Source organism: Acanthochromis polyacanthus, chromosome 2 (genome assembly GCF_021347895.1).
Source record: "Acanthochromis polyacanthus isolate Apoly-LR-REF ecotype Palm Island chromosome 2, KAUST_Apoly_ChrSc, whole genome shotgun sequence".
Classification (NCBI taxonomy): Eukaryota; Metazoa; Chordata; class Actinopteri; family Pomacentridae; genus Acanthochromis; species Acanthochromis polyacanthus.
The window spans coordinates 31,961,645-31,986,630 of record NC_067114.1 but is presented as its reverse complement, the minus strand read 5'-3'; the positions used below and the strand labels follow the sequence as shown (position 1 = coordinate 31,986,630).

The following is a 24,986-nucleotide window of genomic DNA, read 5'->3' as shown; positions in this document are numbered from 1 at the left end:
TGAATTATGATGAGAAGAAGATGAATAATTGTAAACACATACTATATACCTATATAAAATGGTGTAAATGGGTCAAACAGTGCAGGAGGCTACATTTTCAATGATAAATAATAGTGTGGTAACAAAGAACAGTCAGCAATAGGTTGGAGTGTGGAAGCATTATACCATCACACATTTGGGTGCATTCACAGATCTATTGTTTCAAAACGAATATGTGGTGCAAACTAAACTAACAGCTGTTTCTTTATCCAATTAAATCAAAATACTGTGGTGTAAAATAATGCAGTAATGAGAAATAATGTTTTAATGGGATCATAACAATAGCTGTACTTCTAGTTTGCATTAATTATCAGCAGAAAACTCGTTGATGGTGCCGTTTTTGATTTTCTTGCATTTTATCCAGGTCAACTGGAAGCATAGTATTTTTAAAAATCTTAATCGAACATGAATACGCATAAATAATATTTACATATTTAGACATAAAATAATGCCCATGGAAAACTAGAAAACATGTAGGCTTCTGGTATACTCGCTTTTAAATCATATTTACATTATATACATATAGTACATTCACGTGGGAAACGCTAAATACGTGCTTCCATCGAATAAACTTCCGGTCCTGAGAGTGGAGGAGACCTCACAGTGCAGGTCTGCAAGGTTTTATTTTGAAAGGCTTCGAATAAACTTCCGGTCCTGAGAGTGGAGGTCTGCAGCCAGACTGTCTTGAGAAAAGTGAATAATGATGGAAAACAGTTCAATAACAAGGGTGATTTGAAAAATGTAATTATTAAAGCATGGGACAGAATTGATGAAAAATGGTTTCTCTTACTCAAAACATGCCAAAATAGTGTGCAGAAATGATTTTGCATTATGGGAGACTGATAAATTATTAAGTTCTTATCTTTTTGTAGCCATTTTTAATTATGCTTCATCAAATTAAGCCCTCAAAGAAAATGTAAACAGCTATAAAGACTCAAACAAAAAAATACATATTTTTAGTGGACTCAAAAAAACGAAATTTGAAAATATATGATATATTTTTAAATTTATCCCTGTTCCTATTTTTATGTCGTGGACTGTCTATTATATAGTTTCATTGTTATATTTGGAGGAAGATTTTTTTCAAATAAATATCAGTGTTGGCCTGCGACTTTGTCCAAGTTTTAAATTTTGGCTCACTGTGTATTTGAGTTTGACATCCCTGACATACACATTATGATATTCAATTCATATTCAATGTGCGGTCTGGTGTACTCTGGTAAAACGTTCGGCTACCAGTCAGGATCCAGGGCCTTGAATTGCACATCTATTTATAAAGTGTCGTTTTCCGTTAAAAAACAGTGGGTGTATCCAAAGATCTCTTTGGAAGCGATACTGCAGCATATAACTTTACTTAATGAAGTGGAACATTTTAGCAGCACTATGTAATACTTGATTCACACAAAGGAACAAGTTTCTACACTAAGGACACTAAGGGCTAATCCATCTTGTTAGTGATATGCTGTGTCATTGTGATACTAAACACTACAGCTGACACTTATCGCTGGGCTGGTAATTCTAATCAGTCGAGCAGCACAGAAAATTTGGTGACACCCTAAAGGAGCATTTCACCTATTTAATCAAACTGACAAATAAGTGTAACCATGTTCATAAAGTTAGGCTGAGCAAAAATCACTGGCATCACCAGTGTTGTTTATAAATAAAACTGAGCTGAATGGAAATTGAAGTGTGAACAAGGGAATTATTAAGAGATTATATAAATTCTACTTTTTTGATATTTAAGTGACGTTACACAAACCTGTGCTCACTGCGCCCTGCCGTTAGTGAACACTAGATGGAAGTACTTGACAAAAATGGCCTCTGCCGTTCCCAGGCTCAAGAAGAAAACAGGATAACTTCCGTTCTCTCTTGTCTTTCCAAAAATGGCGGACACGTGTGGCCAGATATTGCTGGGATCAGGGCTAACCGTCCTCTCTCACCCTCTGATGTATATTAAAGTCCTAATCCAGGTAAGAGGGGAAGAGTTGGTGCGGGATAGTGAAGATGTCTGTGGTGCAGAAGTTGATGGAGCCAGTCTGACCTGGCCTTTGTAAATACTGCATCATCACACTGCCTTGTCAGTCTGAAAGAGAAAACTACCACCTCCATTGAGAATAATGTAGTTAAATGTTACCTCGTTTATTCGTAAATAAGTATGTAACAGGACTAAAGGCCTTTCGCGAATTACTACCACTAATTAATTCTGCATACGTACAATCTTTACTGCAGCAAATGTCCCTCTAACGTTGTCAGCTCCACTGTGAGTCCGTGTGTTGTCCCTGTGACCTTCTGCCTTGAAAATATTCTAGTGGGCGGAAAAAGCCTACTGTGAACCGTATTCGAAATTCCAGGCTTTATAGAAATATCCCGTTACTTCGTCGATGTTCATCACACTCAGTGAACAGAATGGTGTCCTAAGAGAGACTCCCAGACAATTGCAGAACTTATTTAATAACAAACCCGGGCCGTCAGGTTGTCTGTTAGCCGCCATGAGACTAGCTCCGTTGTGCTGCCAGTCAAACGTTACATCCTCCGTGTTCAGCATTGTCAGACTCTTTCCGGAAATGCAGACATCCAATCCTGGTTCTTGGAATACTCATACATGGTGTCTGTCGACCCATTTAACAGAACGCGAACGATACTTGATGCTAATCTGCAAGCGGTGCCAGTTTGTCTTACTGTCAGCTCCGCAAACTGTATAAAAGAGGTGTTTGATTAGCGTTGTGCTTTTGAGAGAGTAAATATGTACCATTTGTGACTGCGCTTGTAACAGAGAATTTGGGGACGTGTCTTTTTGCCCTCATCCTACTGAACCAGCTAATATGCTAACATTAGCAGTTGCTAACTAACTAGCTTAGTTTGTTAGACAACTTTTAAGGCATTGAGGTTCAGATCGTTATTAAAGTTGACTGAAAGACAACATACGCACATAGAAAGTTTATAATTGTATAACGACGAAGTGAACGGAATTGGGACAATGTAGATTCAGATCGATGTGTCCAAATAAGTAGGAAGTGTATTGCAGTGTGTGTGTTTGTGCTGCAGAGAGTTGGGAGTTTACAGGAAGGCGTGACAGGAATTCACGCTTAAAAGTAGCTGTTTAGTCTTAAAATTATTACTGTGTGTTATTAGGTAGGACATGAGCCTCTCTCTCCCACCCTGGGCAGGAACTTGTTTGGCCGACAAGTCTACCAGCTGCCTGGACTATTTGCTTATGGTAAGTCTAACCCCCACAATTTAAACTCAGAAATGGAGTCAGTAGTATTCAATACAGTGCTTTATATGTCAGTATGTGGATAGTTAATTTTATAGCTTCTGTTTAAAAAGTCCCATATTTTGAAAATCCTTTTTTATTGTGTAATGTGGATTCTGTAAATTTGAAACTGGTGATGTAAAAGCTGTGAAAACATGAACACACTTAACTGTTTACAGGATATAACAGGATCTTACAGATTTGTTTGTAGTGCCAGGTTAGTGTATAATCTTGACACCTGTGGAGCACAGTGGGTGAGCATAGCAGAGGAGAATTTAGAATTTTCTACTGTATTTGTACTCAGCAGAAAGCATGTACAAATCAAAGCACCTCCAAAGTCCTGTAGCGCCTACTTCAGTTACAACTATTTTAAAGATGAATTTTCAAGGTGTGGATGACTGACAATCTCTTTGTACAGACCCTAATTTAGACAAACATACTACCCACAACATACTAGAGATGAGAAGTGAAATCGCGCGATTTTGGAACGAGATTTGCTTTCTAGCGTCCTGAGATTTGGATACAGACCACAACAAAGAGCGATCGCCAGGTAATGTGGAGGTTTTCGTTCACTTCTCGTCTCTAGTATGTTGTGGGACACTCATTGAGACTATCTGAGCCGGTCAGTGTGGGGCAAAAAGCACGTTAGGGCGGACTTTGACGCAGGGGGCCAGCTGCCCCATACTTTCCGCTAGCCGAGCTGCTAGCTGAGCTGCTAGCTCAGCTGCTAAGCTGCCTGTCTGGCTAAATACTGGAGCTATGTCGAAAATTCATTTCTCCATCACTCACATGTATGAAATTACATATGGAAACAGACCCCAGGTTGAAAAAAACCGAAGTTCCCCTTTAAGACTACACATTAACCTGCATTCACTTCAGAACCATTTCTTTCCAAGCTGCTGCTTTGCACTACTTAACCCTCAAGCGACTAAAATGACTAGGGCTGGACCCGAATATCCCCAATATCCGAATATTCGTTCGCTACGGCACTATCCGGATATTAATTTTGGTATCGGAATATTCGCTCCCTCCTCCCGCCGTTGGACGTCACCGGGCGGAAAGAATATGCAGCGTTACTGTCTTCGGTCCGCCTTCGGCCCATCTCGTTCTGTGATCACATAAACATATACACATGTCTATAACATAAACACATATGTCGATGTGATCACCCCCTCCTCCCCCCAGACGAAAATATTCGGAGCTCGTCTCTTCCCTGCGCCTTCGGCCCACTTCGGCTCATCCTGCCGTGTTCTTCGGCTCATTTCGGCTCCTCCATTCGTGTTTGTAAACACCACCCAAATGTCCGGGTGGCTGCCGACTCTGAAGCCATGCTTCACTTCGTTGCATAAACACAAGACAAGATGCTGAAGACCAGTGTTTGGGAATTCTTCAGTTTAACTAAAGACTAAACGAGGGCAAAATGTGGACCCGGGAGACCAGACGAACAGATCCGACCACTCGGGCCGTCACCGCTGCCGCGCCGCCGCACGAACCACACGAACGGATCCGAATATTCGTGCTGCCGGGGCTGTTTATTAAAAATACTGTTGGGGGCGCTATAGCACATGCAGTGCTGAGAAGCATACAGTGCCCTTCCTTGGCTCGACAGTGATGTGTGTGGTAATTTTTGTGACCTGCTGAGCATTGTAAACCTGTCATAAAGTACTTTGTTTATCAAATCAACAATGCGTTGCCACGGCAACAGTGTTGTATGAAACATCAAAATTTTCACACCATGGTACAGTCATAGTATGACGACTCAGTGGACCAATTTTCAGAATTATATGACAAAGTTTTGGGCAATGGGATGTGCAAATGTAATGCCTAAATGTTCTGTTACCAATAGGTGGCGCTATGACTATTTCCAAATTTATGAGTGTGGATGTCTTCAGAGTGGTCCTGGTGTCCAGTACATGAAGTTTGGGGCAGATAAGATTTTTTGCAGCTGAGATATGAACACTTCAATTTTCGTGGCGAAACATCAAACTTCGCCACGCCGCCACAGTCACGCCTTTTTATGAGTCGTCACCATTTTTTCTGGGATTCATCATCTATGTGTTCAGGCTTATGTCACCACATCTGAGGTGAATCTGGCCAATGGGCTTACTCTAGAACATGAATGTTTAAAAATGTCATAGTCCTGATACCACAAGGTGGTGCTGTGACTGAATGGATTTTGCTGTAGGGATGTCATCAGGGCAGGTCTGTGATCATACATGTAAAGTTTCATTCAGATTGGAGCATGTTCAGGAGATTTACACAGCATTTCCTGTTTCATGGTGAAGGATCAAATTTCTACAGGCCGCCACGACCACACCCTTTGACTATGGAGGAAGATTTTAAAAACTTTTTCTCAGGAAGGCCTCCTGTATGTACTGGCAAAATTTCAGATCTCTAAGACCTACCGCCTAGGAGGAGTTCATCATAGATTTTGTACAGTTAACGCATGATGGCGCACTTCCTGTTGGGTTTAGAGCATGGCTGTGATTGACTTTTTTGTGTTTCCTGATGTACTGCATGTGCCTCCCAAATTTTGTAGCTCTAGACCAAATGTCCTCTGAGTTGTCCGAATACCACTTTTTAAAATTTTGTAGGGGGCGCTATGGAGCCATTTTGCCACACACCTCCACATGCCCTAAAAAACATGAAATTTTTCGCCACTTCTGATGTGTGTGCAAATTTTCATGACTTTTCGAGCATGTTCAGGCCCTGAAAAATGCAGTTGTTTTGGCGGAATAATAATAAAGAAAAAGAAAAAAAAAAACCCTAAGGTTCCAATAGGGTCCTTCGGCACCGTTGGTGCCTTGGACAGTCTGTGCCCTTGCACCGCCTGTCCTCGGCACCTCGGTGCTTGGACCCTAATTAAAGCTGCAAGCAGCGTTGAACGGGTCCTCACATCCTTGCTGGTCGGCGACCCCAAGCATGTCCACCAGGCAATGCTGCAACTGAGAGTGTATTTAGGCCCATGAATACGACGAGGGCTGGATTCTGAGCACACAGGTCAAATTTCAGGCAGATTGGAGCATGTACAGGCTATTTATGCAGCATTTTCTGTCCATCCACCAGGTGGCGCTATCTGTGTGACTGTGTATTGGTCTATGAAATTCATCATGACTGAACTCTGATCAAACATGTAAAGTTTGAGGCAGATTGCAGCATGTACAGGGGATTTACACAAGACGTCCTGCTTCATGGCATAACATTAAAGTTCAGTTGACCACCATGGCCACACCCTTTGAGTTTTGTGAACAATTTTCACAAATATACAACCTGAAGGCGTGTTTTATATATATTGTCCCAAATTCAGGTGATTTCGAGTTATGGCCTGTGAGAACTGAATTGTTGAAAATGACCAAAAACACCAAAAATCTGACATTTAATTCAAAATGGCCGACTTCCTGTTGGGTTTAGAGAATGACTCCAAGAGACTTTTTTGTTTACACTCACATACTACATATGCATGCTAAATTTCATAGTCATAGGTGAAAGTCTCTGTGGAGACTATTTTTTTTAAATGCTGTAGGGGGCGCTATGGCACATGCTGTCGAATGTATTTTGGCCTATAAATATGATCAGGACAGGACTGTGTTTAATCATGAGAGGTCGGAGGTAGATTGGAGCATGCAGAGGATAGTTAGATAGCACTTGATGTTTCTTGGCGAACCATCAAAATTCTGGAAGTCGCCATGTCCACACCTTTTGACTCTGGAAGAATCTTTTAATAACTTTTGATCATGACATCATGTTTTATATCCTGGCAAAATTTGAGGTCTCTAGGAGTTAACCCCTTGGAGGAGTTCGCTCTCAAAAATTAAAAAAATAGAGAAAATTTGTCCAGTTAATTCAAAATGGCGGACTTCCTGTTGGGTTTAGGGCATAGCTCCAAGAGGCTTTTTTGTGTGTCCTGATGTGCTCTAGATGTCTCCCAAATTTTGTGGATGTAGGTGAAATGTGCTGTGGGGTCTGATTGTTAAATATGCTGCATGGGGCGCTATAGCACATGCAGTGCTGTGATGCATACAGTGTCATTCCTTTGACCAATTGTGATGTGTGTGGTAGTTTGGGTGAAGTTTTTAGCATTCTGAACCTGTCAAAAAGCACTCAGTTTATCACATCAACAATGCGTTGCCACGACAACAGCGTTGTATGAAACGTCAAAATGGTAAATGGTCTGTATTTATATAGCGCTTTACTATACCTGCAAGGTACCCAAAGCGCTTTACAGAATACGTCACATTCACCCATTCACACACACATTCACACACTGATGGTGGAAGCTGCCATGCAAGGCGCTAACCACGACCCCATCAGGAGCAATTAGGGGTTAGGTGTCTTGCTCAGGGACACTTCGACATGAGCACAACGGGCCGAGGATCGAACCGGCAACCCTCCAGTTACAAGACGGCCACTCTACCCACTGAGGTATGCCGCCCCCACAAATCTTCACATTGTGGCACGGTCATGGTGTGAAGACTCAGCTCACCATTTTTCAGAATATGACAAAATTTAGGGCAATGGGACGTGCAAATGTAATGGCAAAACATCATGTTGCCAGTTGGTGGCGCTATGACGAATTCCAAATTTTTAAGTGTGGATATATTAAGACCCATAATCTTGTCCAGCACATGAAGTTTGGGGCAGATAGACTCTTGTTCAGCTGGGATATAAGCACTTCAGTTTTCATGAGGAAACATCAAAATTCGATGCGAAATCACAAACACGCCTTTTAACGACCAGTCACCATTTTCAACTGTGATTTATCATCAACATGTTTAGGCTGTTGTCATCACATTTGAGATGAATCTGGCCAACAGGCAATAGCAAATCAAACTGGAAAAAATGTCAAATTTCATGATACCACAAGGTGGTGCTATGACTGTGGTTGAATATCAGCATATAGATGTGCTCAGGGCAGGACTCTGATCATACATGTAAAGTTTCAGGCAGATTGGAGCATGTTCATGAGACTTAGAAAGCATTTCCTGTTTCATGGCGAAGGATCAAAGTTTAGAAGGCCGCCATGACCACACCTTTTAGCTTTGGATGAAGCTTTTGATAACTTTTCATCCTCCAGGGCTCTTTTATGTACTGAGCAAATTTCAGTTCTTTTGGATTTACCCTGTAGGAGGAGTTTGTCACCAAAAATTGACAGTAATTTACAGTTAACGCAAGACAGTGCACTTCCTGTTGGGTTTAGAGAGTAGCTGTCACTGACTTTTTTATGCATCCTGATGTGCTGCATATGCCTTCCAAATATTGTAGCTGTAGATGAAACGTCCTCCAAGTTGGCCTAGTGACCACTGTTTGCACTTTTGTAGGGGGCGCTCTGGAGCCATTTTGCCACAAACCTCCATAATTCCTTTAAAATATAAAAATTTTCGGCAGTTCTGGCACATCTGGAAATTTGCACGCGAATTGGAGCAGGTTTAGGCCCTCAAAAAGGCACTTCTTTTCGGAGGAGAAGAATAATAAAAAACCCTAGGGTTTCAATAGGGTCCTTGGCACCACTGGTGCCTTGGACAATCAGTGCCCTTGCACTGCCTGTCCTCGGCACCCTCGGTGCTCGGACTCTAATAATAGTAAACAGTAGGGTTTCAATAGGGTCCTTCGGCACCGTTGGTGCCTTGGACAGTCGGTGCCCTTGCACCACCTGTCCTCGGCACCTTGGTGCTCGGACCCTAATAAACCTAAAGGTTTCAATGGGGTCCTAGGCACCGTTGGTGCCTTGGACAGTCGGTGCCTGTCCTCGGCACCTCGGTGCTCAGACCCTAAATATGTGAGACTTTCATTGTTTGCCAGACAACAATTGGATGAGAATGACTTAGAGCTCAAAAAGCCTGACCCCCCCAGCCTTTATTTGTTTAAAACAAATAAAGGCTTGAAATATTTCTGTTTATGTGTACTGAGTCTAGGACAGACATATGTTTCACTTGGAGCCATGTCTGATTACCACTATATTCAATTATTTGAGATGTGCTTGTATAGATCCATCTTAAATGAATTTAAAACAACAGGACGTCTGTAAAAATTGTTATCACCTTCATCCATGGAGAGAGCACATCAGATTTGGATGTACAGGATTTTCGGTATATATGCAGCCATAAAGCTGACATTCATTAATTCACTTTGAAGACAACAAAATCATTTCTATTGCCCAATCTGTCAAATTTCAGACACATTTTAATGACACCAATGACTAATTATTTGCTTATGAATGCATTACTGTATGGATATTACCACAGGTAAGTAGTTTGAATTGTTAACACTTAAAATTTACTGGGCTCATTGTGCAGGACTACCAGCACAGTCCTGGAAGCCTGAAATAGTAGAGCTGTTATAGGCTTCATCAGCATTGCTGACCTGGCCTCCACACTGTCAGGTCACTGCATAATATCAGCATCTGTGGGGGCTATCTGATGATGATAATGAAACAGAAGTTAGCCTATATAACCCTGAAGAACTGAAAAGAGTTTATCCATATTTAACCACTGGATTGTGCACATCTCTTGATTATTATTAGTATTTACTTTTATTGAATCATCTATACCTATTTAAAATGTCTTTTACAACTTAAGTTATGTGTTTTCTGAATGTTTTAGCAAAACACATCATTAAGATTGATGGAAAAGTGGGTCTCTTCAAAGGGCTTGGTCCAAGGCTCTGTGCTGGCACTATTGGAACAGTCGTGCACAGCAAAGTTGTCCAGGTAAGTCTGAAAAAAAAAAAGCATCATAAAAGACTGTAATCACATGTTCTTCAGTTGGAATTATGGATATAATCGGTTAGCATGGTTCTGAAAGCATAACCTCAAACAGCGTAATATAATTTCATTATTGGTTCGCTATACACACACACACACACACACACACACACACACACACACACACACACACACACACACACACACACACACACACACACACACAGAGGGGGGTAGAGTAGCCAAAACTGTACTCAAGTAAGAGTAATGTTACTTCAAAATAATATCACTCAAGTAGAAGTAAAAAGTAGTCATCCAAAAAATTACTCGAGTAAAAAAAAAGTATTTGGTGAAAAGACTACTCAAGTACTGAGTAACTGTTTGATTTTAATGTCCAATTTATTTTTTAGAAATGATGTGATCAGACAACAATGTAAAAAATTATGTGTGTGGTATTTCCAAATAATAAAATAAAAAAAACAATAAAATAAATAACATCTTTACAAAATGACAAGTCAGTCTTTCGCAACATAAAGCGTTTGAAACAAATAGCTGTAGTAAGGTAACGTTTTTATGTTTGAACAATGCAAACTACTTCCAGTGACGAGATATACTGTATTTCACTTTGCCTGTGTTAGTAAACAGAAGACAAAAGCCGAAGATGGAGATATACATGCTTACGCTATGCTAATGTTGTCGGATTCCGAAGCAAGATCTCGAAAATGCCTCAGTTTTTTTTCATTCTTTGTCTGCTGCGTGTGTAGAGTTTGTATTGCTATGCCACCACAGTTCGTATGCGGTCATGCAGGGCGATGTCTGGTGAAACGGAGTCGCGTGATTATTGTTGCTTCGTCTGATTAGTGAAACACAGTCATGTGGGCATTACATCAAACATATCTAATGTGGTAAATAAAAAAGTAACAAGTCGAGTGTAGCCCAGTGTAACGGAGTAAGAGTAGCGTTTCTTATTCACAGATCTACTCAAAAAAGTAAAAAGTATGGCAGAGTACAACTACTCTCAGAAGTACATTTTTTTCAAAAAGTTACTCGTGACTACCTACCTCTGTATATATTTTTATAATATATTATATATATATACACACGTGGACAAAATTGTTGGTACCCCTCAGTTAAAGAAGGAAAAACCCACAATTCTCACTGAAATCACTTGAAACTCACAAAAGTAACAATAAATAAAAATTTATTGAAAATTAAATAATCAAAATCAGCCATCACTTTTGAATTGTTGATTAACATAATTATTTAAAAAAACAAACTAATGAAATAGGGCTGGACAAAAATGATGGTACCCATAACTTAATATTTTGTTGCACAACCTTTTGAGGCAATCACTGCAATTAAACGATTTCTGTATTTGTCAATGAGCGTTCTGCAGCTGTCAACAGGTATTTTGGCCCACTCCTCATGAGCAAACAGCTCCAGTTGTCTCAGGTTTGATGGGTGTCTTCTCCAAATGGCATGTTTCAGCTCCTTCCACATATGTTCAATGGGATTCAGATCTGGGCTCATAGAAGGCCACTTTAGAATAGTCCAACGCTTTTCTCTCAGCCATTCTTGGGTGTTTTTGGCTGTGTGTTTTGGATCGTTGTCCTGTTGGAAGACCCATGACCTGCGACTGAGACCAAGCTTTCTGACACTAGGCAGCACATTTCTCTCCAGAATGCCTTGATAGTCTTCAGATTTCATCGTACCTTGTACACTTTCAAGACACCCTGTGCCAGATGCAGCAAAGCAGCCCCAAAACATTACTGAGCCTCCTCCATGTTTCACCGTAGGGACAGTGTTCTTTTCTTCGTATGCTTGGTTTTTGAGTCTATGAACATAGAGTTGATGTGCCTTACCAAAAAGCTCCAGTTTGGTCTCATCTGTCCAAAGGACATTCTCCCAGAAGCTTTGTGGCTTGTCAACATGCATTTTTGCAAATTCCAGTCTCGCTTTTTTATGAGTTTTTTTCAGCAGTGGTGTCCTCCTTGGTTGTCTCCCATGAAGTCCACTTTGGCTCAAACAACGACGAATGGTGCGATCTGACACTGATGTACCTTGGCCTTGGAGTTCACCTTTAATTTCTTTGGAGGTTGCTCTGGGCTCTTTGGATACAATTCCAACGATCCGTCTCTTCAATTTGTCATCAATTTTCCTCTTGCGGCCACGTCCAGGGAGGTTGGCTACTGTCCCGTGGGTCTTGAACTTCTGAATAATATGAGCCACTGTTGTCACAGGAACTTCAAGCTGTTTAGAGATGGTCTTATAGCCTTTACCTTTAAGATGTTTGTCTATCATTTTTTTTCGGATGTCCTGGGACAATTCTCTCCTTCGCTTTCTGTTGTCCATGTTCAGTGTGGTACACACCTTTTCACCAAACAGCAGGGTGACTACTTGTCTCCCTTTAAATAGGCAGACTGACTGATTATGAGTTTGGAAACACCTGTGATGTCAATTAAATGACACACCTGAGTTAATCATGTCACTCTGGTCAAATAGTTTTCAATCTTTTATAGAGGTACCATCATTTTTGTCCAGGCCTGTTTCATTAGTTTGTTTTTTTAAATAATTATGTTAATCAACAATTCAAAAGTAATGGCTGTTTTTGATTATTTAATTTTCAATAAATTTTTATTTATTGTTACTTTTGTGAGTTTCAAGTGATTTCAGTGAGAATTGTGGGTTTTTCCTTCTTTAACTGAGGGGTACCAACAATTTTGTCCACGTGTGTATATATATATATATTAGAGATATTGTGTTGCTAAAAAAAATAATTTTAAGACTGCAACAACAATAGCAGTCTCTGCTTAGCCTTCTGTTGGGATTGCACTGGGTGCCTGTACATTTGTGTGCTTCATCATAAATGCAAGCCTGATCACCTGAGATATATACTAATGCCCAATATATTAGTAGTGTAGGACCAGAATATACTGTTTTCCTTTGATAATGTTGATCTTTACTTTCTTACAGAAATGTCAGGAACAAGGTACACCTCAGGTAAAAGTTCATTTTTGTAAGAACTTGCTGCATTTTTTTTGTCAACTGCAAATCAGAATAGGTGTTATATACATCTTGCTAATATCCACTGACACTACCCCAAATACAGTGTGAAGTAGAGTATGTCTGTCTGATACTGTTTTAAAGGTATACTTTTGAGAGTATGGATTGGGTTATGTTAGCAAAGAACTGGGTTCTGAGATGATTTGTCTGACCACTTGGGGAAATTAAAATAACAAATCTTAACATCTGATCCCAAATATAGACAGATGAAACTTGGGAGTTTCATCACATGGTATCTATAGCCACAGTTTGTAACATACGGTAAATTTTGCGAAATACCTCATAGTGGTGATTTGTGGCAGAACTATGCTGAAAAATCTTAGCATGTGTAAGCAGGGCTCCAGACTGCGACTAAATGGTCGCGAGTGCGAGTAAATTTTTCATCTACTCGCACATGTGCGACCAGTAAATTTGCTGATTTCTTTTTAAATTATTATTGAATATTTTTTGTTACTGACAAACGTCTGCTCCACACTTCAGCCCAGTAGACAGTCATGCGCAAATGATCTGTTTGCCAACCAACATTAACTCCAAAAGAAGAAGACAGGAGTCGAACACCAAAGAAGAAGAAGGCGGCAGGCGGGCGGGCCAATGTGTGTGAGAGCAGGGGGCGAATGACGGTGAAGCTCCTGATGTTTCACAAAGCCTTTATTTATGTTCAGCCTTATTTTGAACACAAATTCACCTTTCTGTCCTTCACTCCTTTCTTGTCTCCATTCCAGCTGCTTAGAAGTTTAGACACATCCTTTGCGAGACAGCAAAAGCGTGGAGCCGTTTTCTTTCATCTTTACGTGAATTTTCGGACTTTTCTGCGGCGTCTTTGTCATGTCAAGAAACCTTTTTTAGAGAAGCACTTCCTGTGCCGCTGGAATGGTCACAAAATAAAAGCCCGTAGCATTAAAAATACGTCTTCAAAATAAAAGCCTGGAGAGAAAGGTTATTTTAAAGGGGAACTTCGTTTTTTTTTTCAACCTGGGGTCAGTTTTCATATGTCATTTCATACATGTGAGTGATGGAGAAATGAATTTTCGACATTGCCCCCCCTCGTCAAAGTCTGCCCTAACGTGCTTTTTTCCCCCCACACTGACTGGCTCGGATAGTCTCAATGAGTGTCCCACAACATACTAGAGACGAAGTGAACACCCAAAACACCGGTTTTGGCGTGAGCTATCGCACGACTTCGGAACGAGGTTTGCTTTGTAGCATCCCCAGATTTGGATACAGATCACAACAAATAGCGATACCCAAGTAATGTGGAAGTTTTCGTTCACTTCTCATCTCTAGTATGTTGTGGGACACTCATTGAGACTATCCGAGCCGGTCAGTGTGGGGGGAAAAAAGCACGTTAGGGTGGACTTTGACGTGGGGGGGCAAGTTGCCCCATACTTTTTGCTAGCTGAACAGCCTGCCTGGCTAAATACTGGAGCTATGTTGAAAATTCATTTCTCCATCACTCACATGTATGAAATGGCATATGAAAACAGACCCCAGGTTGAAAAAAACCCGAAGTTCCCCTTTAACACTAGCAAAACAAAGGCTTGCAAAAAGTGATGAATTTCTGCTGATCAGCAGACTTTTATAAGAGTAATTTACACGTGATTTGGTATAAATACATAACGTTCCCATGCATAACACGTGCCTGTGCTCACCACAAGGTCATTTTTATTAAAATTTTCATCTGTCAGAAATTATACATCAACTGAGCAGCCTTGGTGGAGTACTGCACTCTCTGAGTGCTTTTCTTGTTATGTTGTGTCAACTGCTGCACTATAAAATGTGAATTGAAAACATAGTTTCTGCATTTATTGTGGCAAATATTTACCAGTTAAACAGTGAAAATGAGAGAAAATGTGAATATTTACTTTGCAAGTGGATTTTGGTGTGCGCCCCTAAATTTTCTGGTTGCGCTCCTAAAATTTTAAGTTGGGGGCCACTGTGCTCCTAGGACAAAAAGTTAGTCTGGAGCCCTGGTAAGGTCAGGTGTGATACAGGCACCAATCTGGCTACAATGCCATCAGTGTAAGTCTTCCATACTGTATTTGCCACATTTTGTCTGTAGTAGTTTTGGAATGGTTGTCATTTAATATGTTTTCGTTCAAGGCATGTTTGACTGCTCTTGACAGCTGGAGCTGCTGGTCTTAGTGAGATTTAAATCAGCTTTGGAATCCTTAAGGAAAAAGGTATTTTAAAAAGCCCATCACATCAGTCGTCTAGCTGACAGACTGAGCACTGACCCTGTCCACCAGTCATCTAAGTGTCTGCTTTTCAAAGGCAGACACTTAGATGATAGATCAACAAGCCAGGAAACACAGTTGCATACTAGTTTCAGTTTTGCCTCCGCTGGTTTCTGCTTCAAACTTGATAGCCAAGTAATGACCAGGCTGGAGTGTATACTATTGGGGATAAATTGGCCAACAGCATAGTTGATTTGACTGTTTCAGGAGACGTGGAGGTTACATTCATATCCATGACCCACACTGTCTTGAGTCTTCCCTTATTCCCTGTCCTCCCTCATTTCTCTCTCCTTGTTTCAGGCCATCTCTACATTATGTCTAATAAAGGCATAAAATGGTAAATTAAAAAATGAAATGATCATGAGGTTTGTCTCTGTTGGCCAGGTACTGGGCGGGTCGCAGAAGGCTGTGGAGGGCTCCCTACAGCATGTTGTTAATGAGGTAAGGGCATACGCCATGGTTCCATTGCTAATTTTTATGCACATGATCAAGTATTTCATTACAAAAAGTTCATGGAAATGTCGAAATTAGAAAACTTTTTTATGCTCGCTTGAGTTTACCCTGACATCAACAGGCACCATAGTTGGCAAGATAATAGTTCAGTTTCAGTTGATTGTTTTCTGTCTTTTCCACAGACAACCAAAGAGATGATCGCTCGTTCCTGTGCCACCATCGTCACACATCCCTTTCATGGTACGTCATTCCTCTGCTCACATCTGTCAGGTGGCTTACCCTGACTCACTGCAGTATTATGCATGTGATGACTTCAGATATTGTATAGGAGCTTTGAAGTGGTTGAGATTACCATACATTTGAATCTTGGAGTTGGATCTGTGTGGTGAGACACTACTCTGCATGTCAAGTATGTTTCCCCCGACTTGTTTTTCAGTGATTACATTGCGATGTATGGTCCAGTTTATTGGGAGAGAAACTAAGTACAGGTAAAGTTTTAACATTCTAGACATAAACCTCAGTGAGAAGAGCCGTGAAAATTGTTGAAAACGTAAAAATTTCTTCTGTTGTCAGTGGGGTGTTTGATTCCATCGTCACAGTCTACAGAGAAGGCGGCATTCTTGGTTTCTTTGCGTAAGTTTGGCAGTCTCTTTGTGTATTTTTTTGTATTGTTGGTCAACTTTAAGTAATTTTGCAATACGCTTGGTGCTTTATAGTTAGATAAAGCACCAAGTAATATAATGATATTAAGAAGAAAGTGTGTCAATTTAGCTTTCATGCTAAATTATATGCGGAGCATGGATACTAACACTGAATTATTAGACTATTAACAATATTTCAAAGCTTACATATCAACTTGAGGCTGAGGTATTATGGATGCTATTATCTCTGTAAATGTTTACAGATCCCCGAGAAATAAAAAATAAAGTTTTTACAACAGCAGAAGATACTGAGAGTTTCCATGGGGGGAACTTGATACATTGCAAATGGGAGCTGCTCAAAGATAATTATATTTGTTTTGAATGGGGACAATTTGGCTCAATAATAACAAATACTATTATCAGCTAAAATGTGGACTTTGCATATTGTGGGTATACAGTGCGCTGTGGGTATAACTTAACCTGTATAAATTGTCCTGTTTACAGTCTCCTAATTTTAATTATCCAGGATTATTCCCCAAATAGAAATATTAAAATAATAATAGCAGATAAAATACATGAACTGTTTTCAATTCAGTTTCAACCAATTTCAGCCAATTACAATTCAGATTGTCTCAAGACGCTTTACAGAACCAAATGTCCAGAACCCCCAAAGCAAGCCCTAAAGTATCAGTGAAAACGGAAGAAAAACTCCCTTTTAACAGAAAGAAACTTTGAGCAGAACCCGGCTCATATGGAGGGACTCATCTGCTGTTGGTTGACAGAGATGGAAGAAGTAGAGGGGGTGGGGGAGGCAGGGATAGGGAAGGGAGAAGAGGGGAGTGGGGGACAAGGAAACATAAGATACAATGGCATTCATGCATAAAAGTAACATAAATGATACTAAGTACAACCCAACACTGAAACTGATTCATAGGTTTACTGTTATGGTGTGAGCCTCTGTCATTAAAACCACTGCATATGTAGTTGATAGTAAGATGCAAACAGTGTGTAGATGAGCATATCAAGTGTAGTAAGGGCGATGTGGAGGAGATTGGTAGAAATGGGAAGCTGGAAGCAGGGGGCTGGAGGAAAGTCAGCAGCAGCATCCCAGCTGCTCTATCAATTTGATTTTTTTTTTTCAACACAAAGGATCAGAATGAGTCATATCATCATGGTCCTTGCTATTCCTAAACACAGATCCTCTTCCATTCACATAATTTCTCAGTGGTATAATAATAATATATTATGTATAGGTATACATAAATGCAGAAAAAGTATGCTGTGGCTTATATGCCCTGGCTGACCATCACCTGTAGAGAAATTCCACTGTTTTCCACTGTCGTGTAAAATTGCGAAAGCCCTTAGAAGCCAGAACAGACAGAACAGCAATCACAGTTGAAGAGCTTACAAATGAAATGCACAGCTTAGATATACAGGCAAGGTGGGAAACCTATTTTTTCACAAAATGGTGTGATCTTATTTACAGTACATATATATTGCACTGTATACAGTGTTATTTGTGTTCAAATATTGTTTTATTTGATGTTTTTTTTCTTCCCCCAGTGGTTTGATTCCTCGTCTGCTGGGTGATGTCTTGTCTCTGTGGATTTGTAACCTGCTGGCTCACCTCATCAATACGTACGCCATTGATGACTCGGTATGCTACCTCTTATACACACACCACTCAGTCCAGTTAAAGGTTGGCTTAATGACTTAAACGTCCTTCAATAAAGCTGTCAGTGTTTACTTCTAGGTTGTCTATAAATGCACAGAAATGCTGTGGTTTTGTTCCCACAGTGATTTCATTACAATTAAATTTAGTTTTGTTTATATAGTGCTAATTCACAATATATGTCATCACATGGTGCTTATTGTATTAAGGTACAGACCTCAATGCATGCATCACACATCTCAAACTGGCGCCCCTTGACCAGCTGGGGTTTTACATTGTATCTTCATATCAGTAGCCTGGTAACTGAGAGCACAGTAACAGCATTTTTTAAACTACGGCTGTGAGCTGTAATCACAGCAAATACTGCAACAAACACAGCTTATCTGGCCTTATTGAAACTGCCACTTTAGTGTCAACACAAGCAAATGGGCTAACAAAAGAATGTGTTGGCAGCAACTCTCTGAGATTTTCAGTGTTACATTGTGTTGTTGAAGGACCCACTACACTAGCAGCTAAAATATTTCAGAATTTTCTTGCTTTGATTTTCAGTTACCAGTTGTGTACAGGACCATATAATTTAATACAAATTAAATAAATAACAAGCAAGACGCATATAATTGAAAAGAATTATCACTAACAAGAAAAGCACTCCGCCAAGGCTGCTCAGTCATTGAATAATTTCCTACAGATAAAGGCTGGGTTATGCTTTTCACATGAACAAACTGCGCAGAAAATATTTCACGCAAGAAAACGTGTGTGACTTTATACTCCGTGCGGCGTCTGCTCCCAAACTATAGGGACAGTATATCGCAAAAACATGTCTACCTAGTCTACTCCAGTACTAAACTAGAGTAGAAGATTGCCATTTTTTACACCACTTACAATATGGCATTTTACCAAATAGTTGCATTTCAGCAGTTTTAATTTCACTCCATGAATTGTTCATAACCCGGTTGTCGCGGTGATCTCTGTGTGATGAATCGTATAAGTGCCCGTATTTCTGGACTTCAGCTATGAGTAGGTCCTGGTCCTCTGCCATGTTTTTCTGTGCGTCTCCGTCCACATGATTAGAAAAATATGGAGGTACACAGCACGAAAATTTTCAGTGTGAGAAGGGCTGCTTGAAGGAGCATGGCTGCTAAAATGACATAATTTGTCCACATAGAGCCGCACGGACCTTCCAGACGCGGCAAGCGTAAAACAAGCTTAAGTCCACAACAGTGGATTTGTAGTCGGATCGCAGTCATGTGATCGTCAGCAGGCAGCTGACGTAGGGTTCATTTGTTGTCATAGATACACTGACACCTTGCCGCTATCTCACAGTGATACAGAAATCTTTAACAAATGTGTGGATCCAAACTATAAACCACATCTCTGCCAAAATCTAGTCAGTTGGCACTTGTGTCATTTCTGATGGTCCCTAAAAATTTCATCCAAATCCTTTATTAGATTTTTGAGTACTGTTGCACACAGATTCAGCAATAAAATATGAAACACATTGATGCAGTTAGTCTTTTAAAATACGTGAAAAATTATTCCGTCAAATTCACATCCACCATATGAGTTTACAGAAACGCTGGTCCCCACTACAGAAGGGGGAGCACAGGATTCAACAGACAGAAAACTGATTCTGAACCACTCCAAAAGTCAGGTAGTGGAGCGGTATTGTCAGATTGTGAGAAGGCCATCATTTTACTTAGCAGCATTACCCAAAACTGTGACACAAACTCTTGTTACTGTCTCCCCATTGTGTTCAACAGTCTTGAATCAAGGCTCAAAAACAGTTAATGCTGTGACTCTTTCTCTTTACAGATGAGTCACACAGGAGAAATCAAGAACTGCTCTCAGGCTGTGACAGGGGTGAGTCCAACAAACACCAGCAGTGCACCAGTTGGTCTATAGCTTGCAGTCTTATTTTGTTTACTTTTCTGCTCTTATTTCCAGTTCTTTGCCAGTATGCTCACATACCCCTTTGTTTTGGTGTCAAACCTCATGGCTGTCAATAACTGCGGGTGAGTTGACAGGTTCTTTGCTGTTGTGAACCTCCTAAGTGCTAGATCAACCAGACTCACATTTCCAATGTCCTGTCAGGCTCGTTGGAGGCCTACCTCCCTATGCATCAGTATATCCCACCTGGGTGGACTGCTGGAGGCATCTCAGCAGAGAGGTAAATATACCACAGACCAAACGTTTTTCAAACACCTATGTAACCATCACATGGATCAAAATATATATACTGCTATTGCTTTGAAGTCCGAAACAAAAATTCTGATCAAATTCAAGCAGCACTCACTACACAAAAATAGGCCTCTGTCACTAAGTTAATAAATTACAACAGCTTAACCTTTGTTTACCATGAGCGCCAGATAAATGCAGAAAACTGGTTTTATTGACATCACAATTTCAGACTGTACATGTAATAGAAAAGTTATGCAGAAACATCTCAGTTTCATCACTCAAAGATACGCTGACTTTTGACTACAGCTAAGAAACTGATCATTGAGGCAACATGGTCACTATATTTGAAATTCGGCTATTGGATGGGGACCACCATGTACCACAGTCAGTACAATTGTTAACAAAAAATAAATAATTTTTACTGCTTCAGCCAGCATCTACAAACCAGATGCCTGGTATAACATTGACCTCTTTTTGTTAAGTTGAAATGAACATTTGCCTGTTTTGATTTGCACTTTTTATAGATTGAAGCTTCAGGTGATTGCAGACTGTCAACAGAGCAAGTGTACACTACCAGTCAAAAGTTTGGACACACCTTCTTATTCCATGGTTTTTGTTTTAATTTTTTTTTCTACATTGTAGATTAATACTGAAGACATAAAAACTATGAATGAACACATATAGATTTTTGTAGCAAACCAAAAACTGTTAATCAAATCAGAATGTTTTATATTCTAGATTCTTTGAAGTAGCCACCCTTTGCTTTGATTGCTGCTTTACACACTCTTGGCATTCTCTGGATGAGCTTCATGAGGTAGTCACCTGAAGTGGTTTTCCAACAGCCTTAAAGGAGTACCCAGAGATGCTGAGCACTTCTTGGCCCTTTTGCCTTCACTCTGCGGTCCATCTCATCTCAAACTATCTTGATTGGTTTTAGGTCAGGTGATTCTGGAGGTTAGGGCATCTGACGCAGCACTCCATCACTCTCCTTCTTGGTCACATCGCCGTTAAACAGCCTGGAGATGTGTTTGGGCTCATTGTCCTGTTTAAAAATAAATGATGATCCAACTAAATGCAAATTGGATGGGATGGCATGTCACTGCAGGATGCTTTGTTAACCAGCTGGTTCAGTGTCCCTTCAATTTTGAGTGAATCTCCAACAGCGTCACCAGCAAAGCACCCCCACACCATCACATCAGCATCGCACAAAGACACAGCAGGTGGAACCAAAGATCTCAAATTAGGACTCATCAGACCAAATGACAGATTTCCACTAGTTTAACAGAACAGAACTTTGTCATTTGCACACTTTCGTACACAACGAAACTATATGAACTACCCTGCCAATGGCAGCTCAGGCTGCTGCACTATGAGTGCGCCGCCCGTCTTGAGGAAAAAGAAAAGAAATTTGGCATCAGGGGAGGGATGGCAGAGGGTAAATGAAAAAAAAGGTTCATCAAATAAAATGAAGCCTCTAAGGATGGGAAAATTCAATTTGTGAAGGAACCTGAAAAACAAACAAACCTGCAACAGGCAAAGCATAACACTAGACAAGGTTAACTGGGGTAAGGGTGAAGGGTACTGGGACGGGGGGCTCAGTCCCGGAGTCAGTCACCTATGCAGCTGCTGCACCATCCGAGGCACGCTGCATGCACGAAAGCTGTCCCCCCTAGCTGCTCTCAACCTCTAGACCTCAGCTGTGGCGATCTCCACCCTGATAACATCCACTTTCCGACTCAAATCAACAGTCACCCCAAGCAAATTGTCTATCTTACGTTTGAGTTCGTCATTCTGGTCACCAGCAGCCTTGATCCGATCGTTTGCTAGGATCAGCAGAGCTTGGACGTCGTTTTTTTCTGCGGACCTCCTAATTTTCCAGAAGCTCAGGCACGCAATCAAGCCAATTATCAGCAGACCTGTCATCATAAATCCGAATATGTAAACATCTTCCACATCCTCCACAGATAGGGGTGCCAGGCACATGATCCCTCTCAACTTTCCCCACGAGTCGATCACATAGCCCGAGGCAAAGCTCCCATCCAGGCAGGTGGGCTCCCCTAAGCCTGTGCTTTTGGTAGCGACAATCTTGTCAATGGCGTTGAGAGACCAGCTAATCAATTCCATGATCGGTGTTTCGAAGGTCCAGTGCCAAGCGATTGCTCCAAGAATGAGACAAGACAAAGTTGCAGCAAGCAGAATACACAGGGATGGGGGAAGAGCAGATATAGATAGAGACAGAGAAAAGTGCAACCGCCTCCTTCAGTTACTGAGAGCAGTTTAATGTCCATTCCTTGTGTTTCTTGGCCCAAACAAACCTCTTGTTTGTTGTTTTTCCTTATTAGTGTTTTCTTAGCAGCTATTTGACCATAAAGGCCTGATTGGCACAGTCTCCTCTGGACAGTTGATGTCTACTACTAGAACTCTGTTTGCCATTTGTCTGGGCTCTAATCTGAGGTGCTGTTACCTTCCCATTTCTGAGGATGGTGACTTCGATGAAGTGACTCTTGGTCTTCCTTTCCAGTCCTCATGTGAACCAGTTTCATCGTAGCACTTGATGGTTTTACATACAAAGTTTTAGAAATTTTCCAGACCGACTGACCTTCAGTTCTTAAAGTAATGATGGACTGTTGTTTCTCCTTACTGAGTTGAGTGGGTCTTGTCATATCGATTCTAACAGTTGTCAAATAGGGTTATCCACAATGTACTAAACCTACCTCCTCACAACAGAACTGATGGTCTCAAACACATTAAGAAGGCAAGAAATTCAACAAATTGACTCGTGACAAGGCACATTTGTTAATAACAATTTCATGTGACTACCTCATGAAGCTTATCCAGAGAATGCCAAGAGTGCAAAGCTGTCATCGAAGCAAAAGGGGGCTACTTCAAAGAATCTAAAATATAAAACATTCTGATTTGATTAACTTTTTTTTTTGCTACATAAAACTGTGTGTTCATTCATAGTTTTGATGTATTCAGTATTCATCTACAATGTAGAAAATAAAACAAAAAACATTGAATGAGAAGGTGTGTCCAAACTTTTGACTGGTAGTTTATGACTGATTTAATCATGTTGGCATTTGTGTCAGCTTGCATCTTGACAAGCAATGTTTATAATTCAGTATTTGTTCATGAGCTGTTTGTGAGTCCAGAGAACATGAAGACATCAAGTTTAGTCAAGGTTTCATGTAAGAGCAGTAATGTTGTCTCTGCAGTGGGAGTTAAAAAACAGCCCACAGTAGCACTACTTCCCTTGAAGGCATTGAGTTTGTTGACAGATTAGCCAACTGCACTTATCTGTAGATTGAGATCAGCTCAAATTGCAGACTCAAGTGAGTATTTCAGTAAATTGAGAGATACCAGGTGAAATAGAAATACCAGGTGGAAATGGGGTTTAATTGTTGACTTAATGCTAGTCACCATCATTATCCGTTGTTTGGTTGCTTGAAGTTATTTTGCACGCAATGTTAAAGTAAATTACTCTAAATCCCACAGCTGTTCAAATATGAACAGCTTTGGGACTACTTAATGACAAATTATAGTAGTAGTCCAAGTTTTGTGTTAGCAGGCTCTCACATTAGGCAATTGTTTTCATTTTAAATTTAGATTTGCCTTTTAGTTATGGTTCTGCACACTATAAGTTCAGTCACTACTGGTACTTCTTTCCTCTTTTTCATTCCAGGGCAACATGAGCAGAGGCAACAGTTTATTTTTCCGGAAGCTCCCAGCAGGAAAGATGTATGCATTTGACCAGAAGAGATTTTTTTGAAGCCTCAAGAGCCTTGCGCTGACCCCAATTGTGAAAATAAATCAACATTGCCTGATCTGGGGGTGGACAGTCGGTCCCTTATCTTTTTTTGTATGTACTTGTTTACGATGAAGTTTTATTTAACAACCTGCCATCTTGTGGACTAAAAACATTAGTTTCCAGTTAATTACAGCAGGTTTTGTTTAATCAATAGAAATTGCCAGTTAAACTTCAGGGCTGTATGACAACAAGCTAGTGCAGGGAGACAGATCCTTTAAAAAAATGTAGAGAAACTGAAGGGAGGATGGCTTATGCTGATGAAAAGTTGTCAGCATAATGTTATGATGTGGAAGCACCCTTGAGGGTGCTTCCATTTTTTTAATATAGATTGATCGATATTAAATCTTCATCAACATGATGGGATTTGTGTGTTGAAAACGGCACCTCAGTTTGCATGTCGTAATGTCAAGTAATTTACAATTATCAAGTGGGACCTCTGTCATGTGGTATTGTCTTGATGTGTTAGTTATTGTAAAGCTCACTGCTGGGTGAGTGTGTATTGTTAACAATGTAAAGGAGGGGAAAGCAGTGGTGATTGTCTGGGAGCTTGTATGGATGTGTAGACATAAGGAGGAGCGAGAGCTCACTAAACTGACACGCTGACCAGTCGAGTGCTTGTATCGACTCATTTTGATTGACCCAAATAAAAACAGACCTTTTTGACCTTGTCTTTCTCGTAAAGGTGTTTCATATGGAACTTGAAGTATGTGAAATGATACGCCCACCACAGTGACTTTGGTGTGAAAGAATGGGCTGGAGTTGTCTATGGTGGTTGTCTTGTTGATATGTACAGAGCCAAACCAATGCATGTATTACACCTGTGTGTATCAAACAGAGATACTTTCTTACTCTTCAAAGCTCCACTTTCCACAAACTATTAAAACATTAATGCTGAAATTACAATTGTTTTCATTATCAATTAATCAAATTTTCTGCATTCATGTA

General features: G+C 40.4%; 2 protein-coding genes across 2 annotated transcripts in view; one reads left to right on the top strand and one right to left on the bottom strand.

The window, feature by feature from the left end:
• Nucleotides 1–24,986, bottom strand: part of znf414 (zinc finger protein 414) — a 48,661-nt gene that overhangs the window by 12,706 nt on the left and 10,969 nt on the right. The window lies entirely within an intron of this gene.
• mtch2 (mitochondrial carrier homolog 2) lies at nt 1,856–24,709 on the top strand. Its single transcript, XM_051942722.1, has 13 exons — nt 1,856–2,009; nt 3,172–3,256; nt 9,892–9,998; nt 12,966–12,992; nt 15,674–15,730; nt 15,925–15,982; nt 16,179–16,230; nt 16,316–16,375; nt 17,947–18,040; nt 19,868–19,915; nt 20,000–20,067; nt 20,147–20,222; nt 23,916–24,709. The coding sequence occupies exons 1-13, from the start codon at nt 1,923–1,925 to the stop codon at nt 24,000–24,002; spliced, it is 906 nt and encodes a 301-aa protein (XP_051798682.1). The 5' UTR covers nt 1,856–1,922; the 3' UTR covers nt 24,003–24,709.

Coding starts and splice junctions, on each gene's coding strand:
- mtch2 (XM_051942722.1), top strand. CDS start 1,923: ATGGCGGACACGTGTGGCCAGATATTGCTGGGATCAGGGCTAACCGTC. Junction 3,257..9,891: donor GCCTGGACTATTTGCTTATG/GTAAGTCTAACC, acceptor TGAATGTTTTAG/CAAAACACATCATTAAGATT. Junction 12,993..15,673: donor AGGAACAAGGTACACCTCAG/GTAAAAGTTCAT, acceptor TCTGTTGGCCAG/GTACTGGGCGGGTCGCAGAA.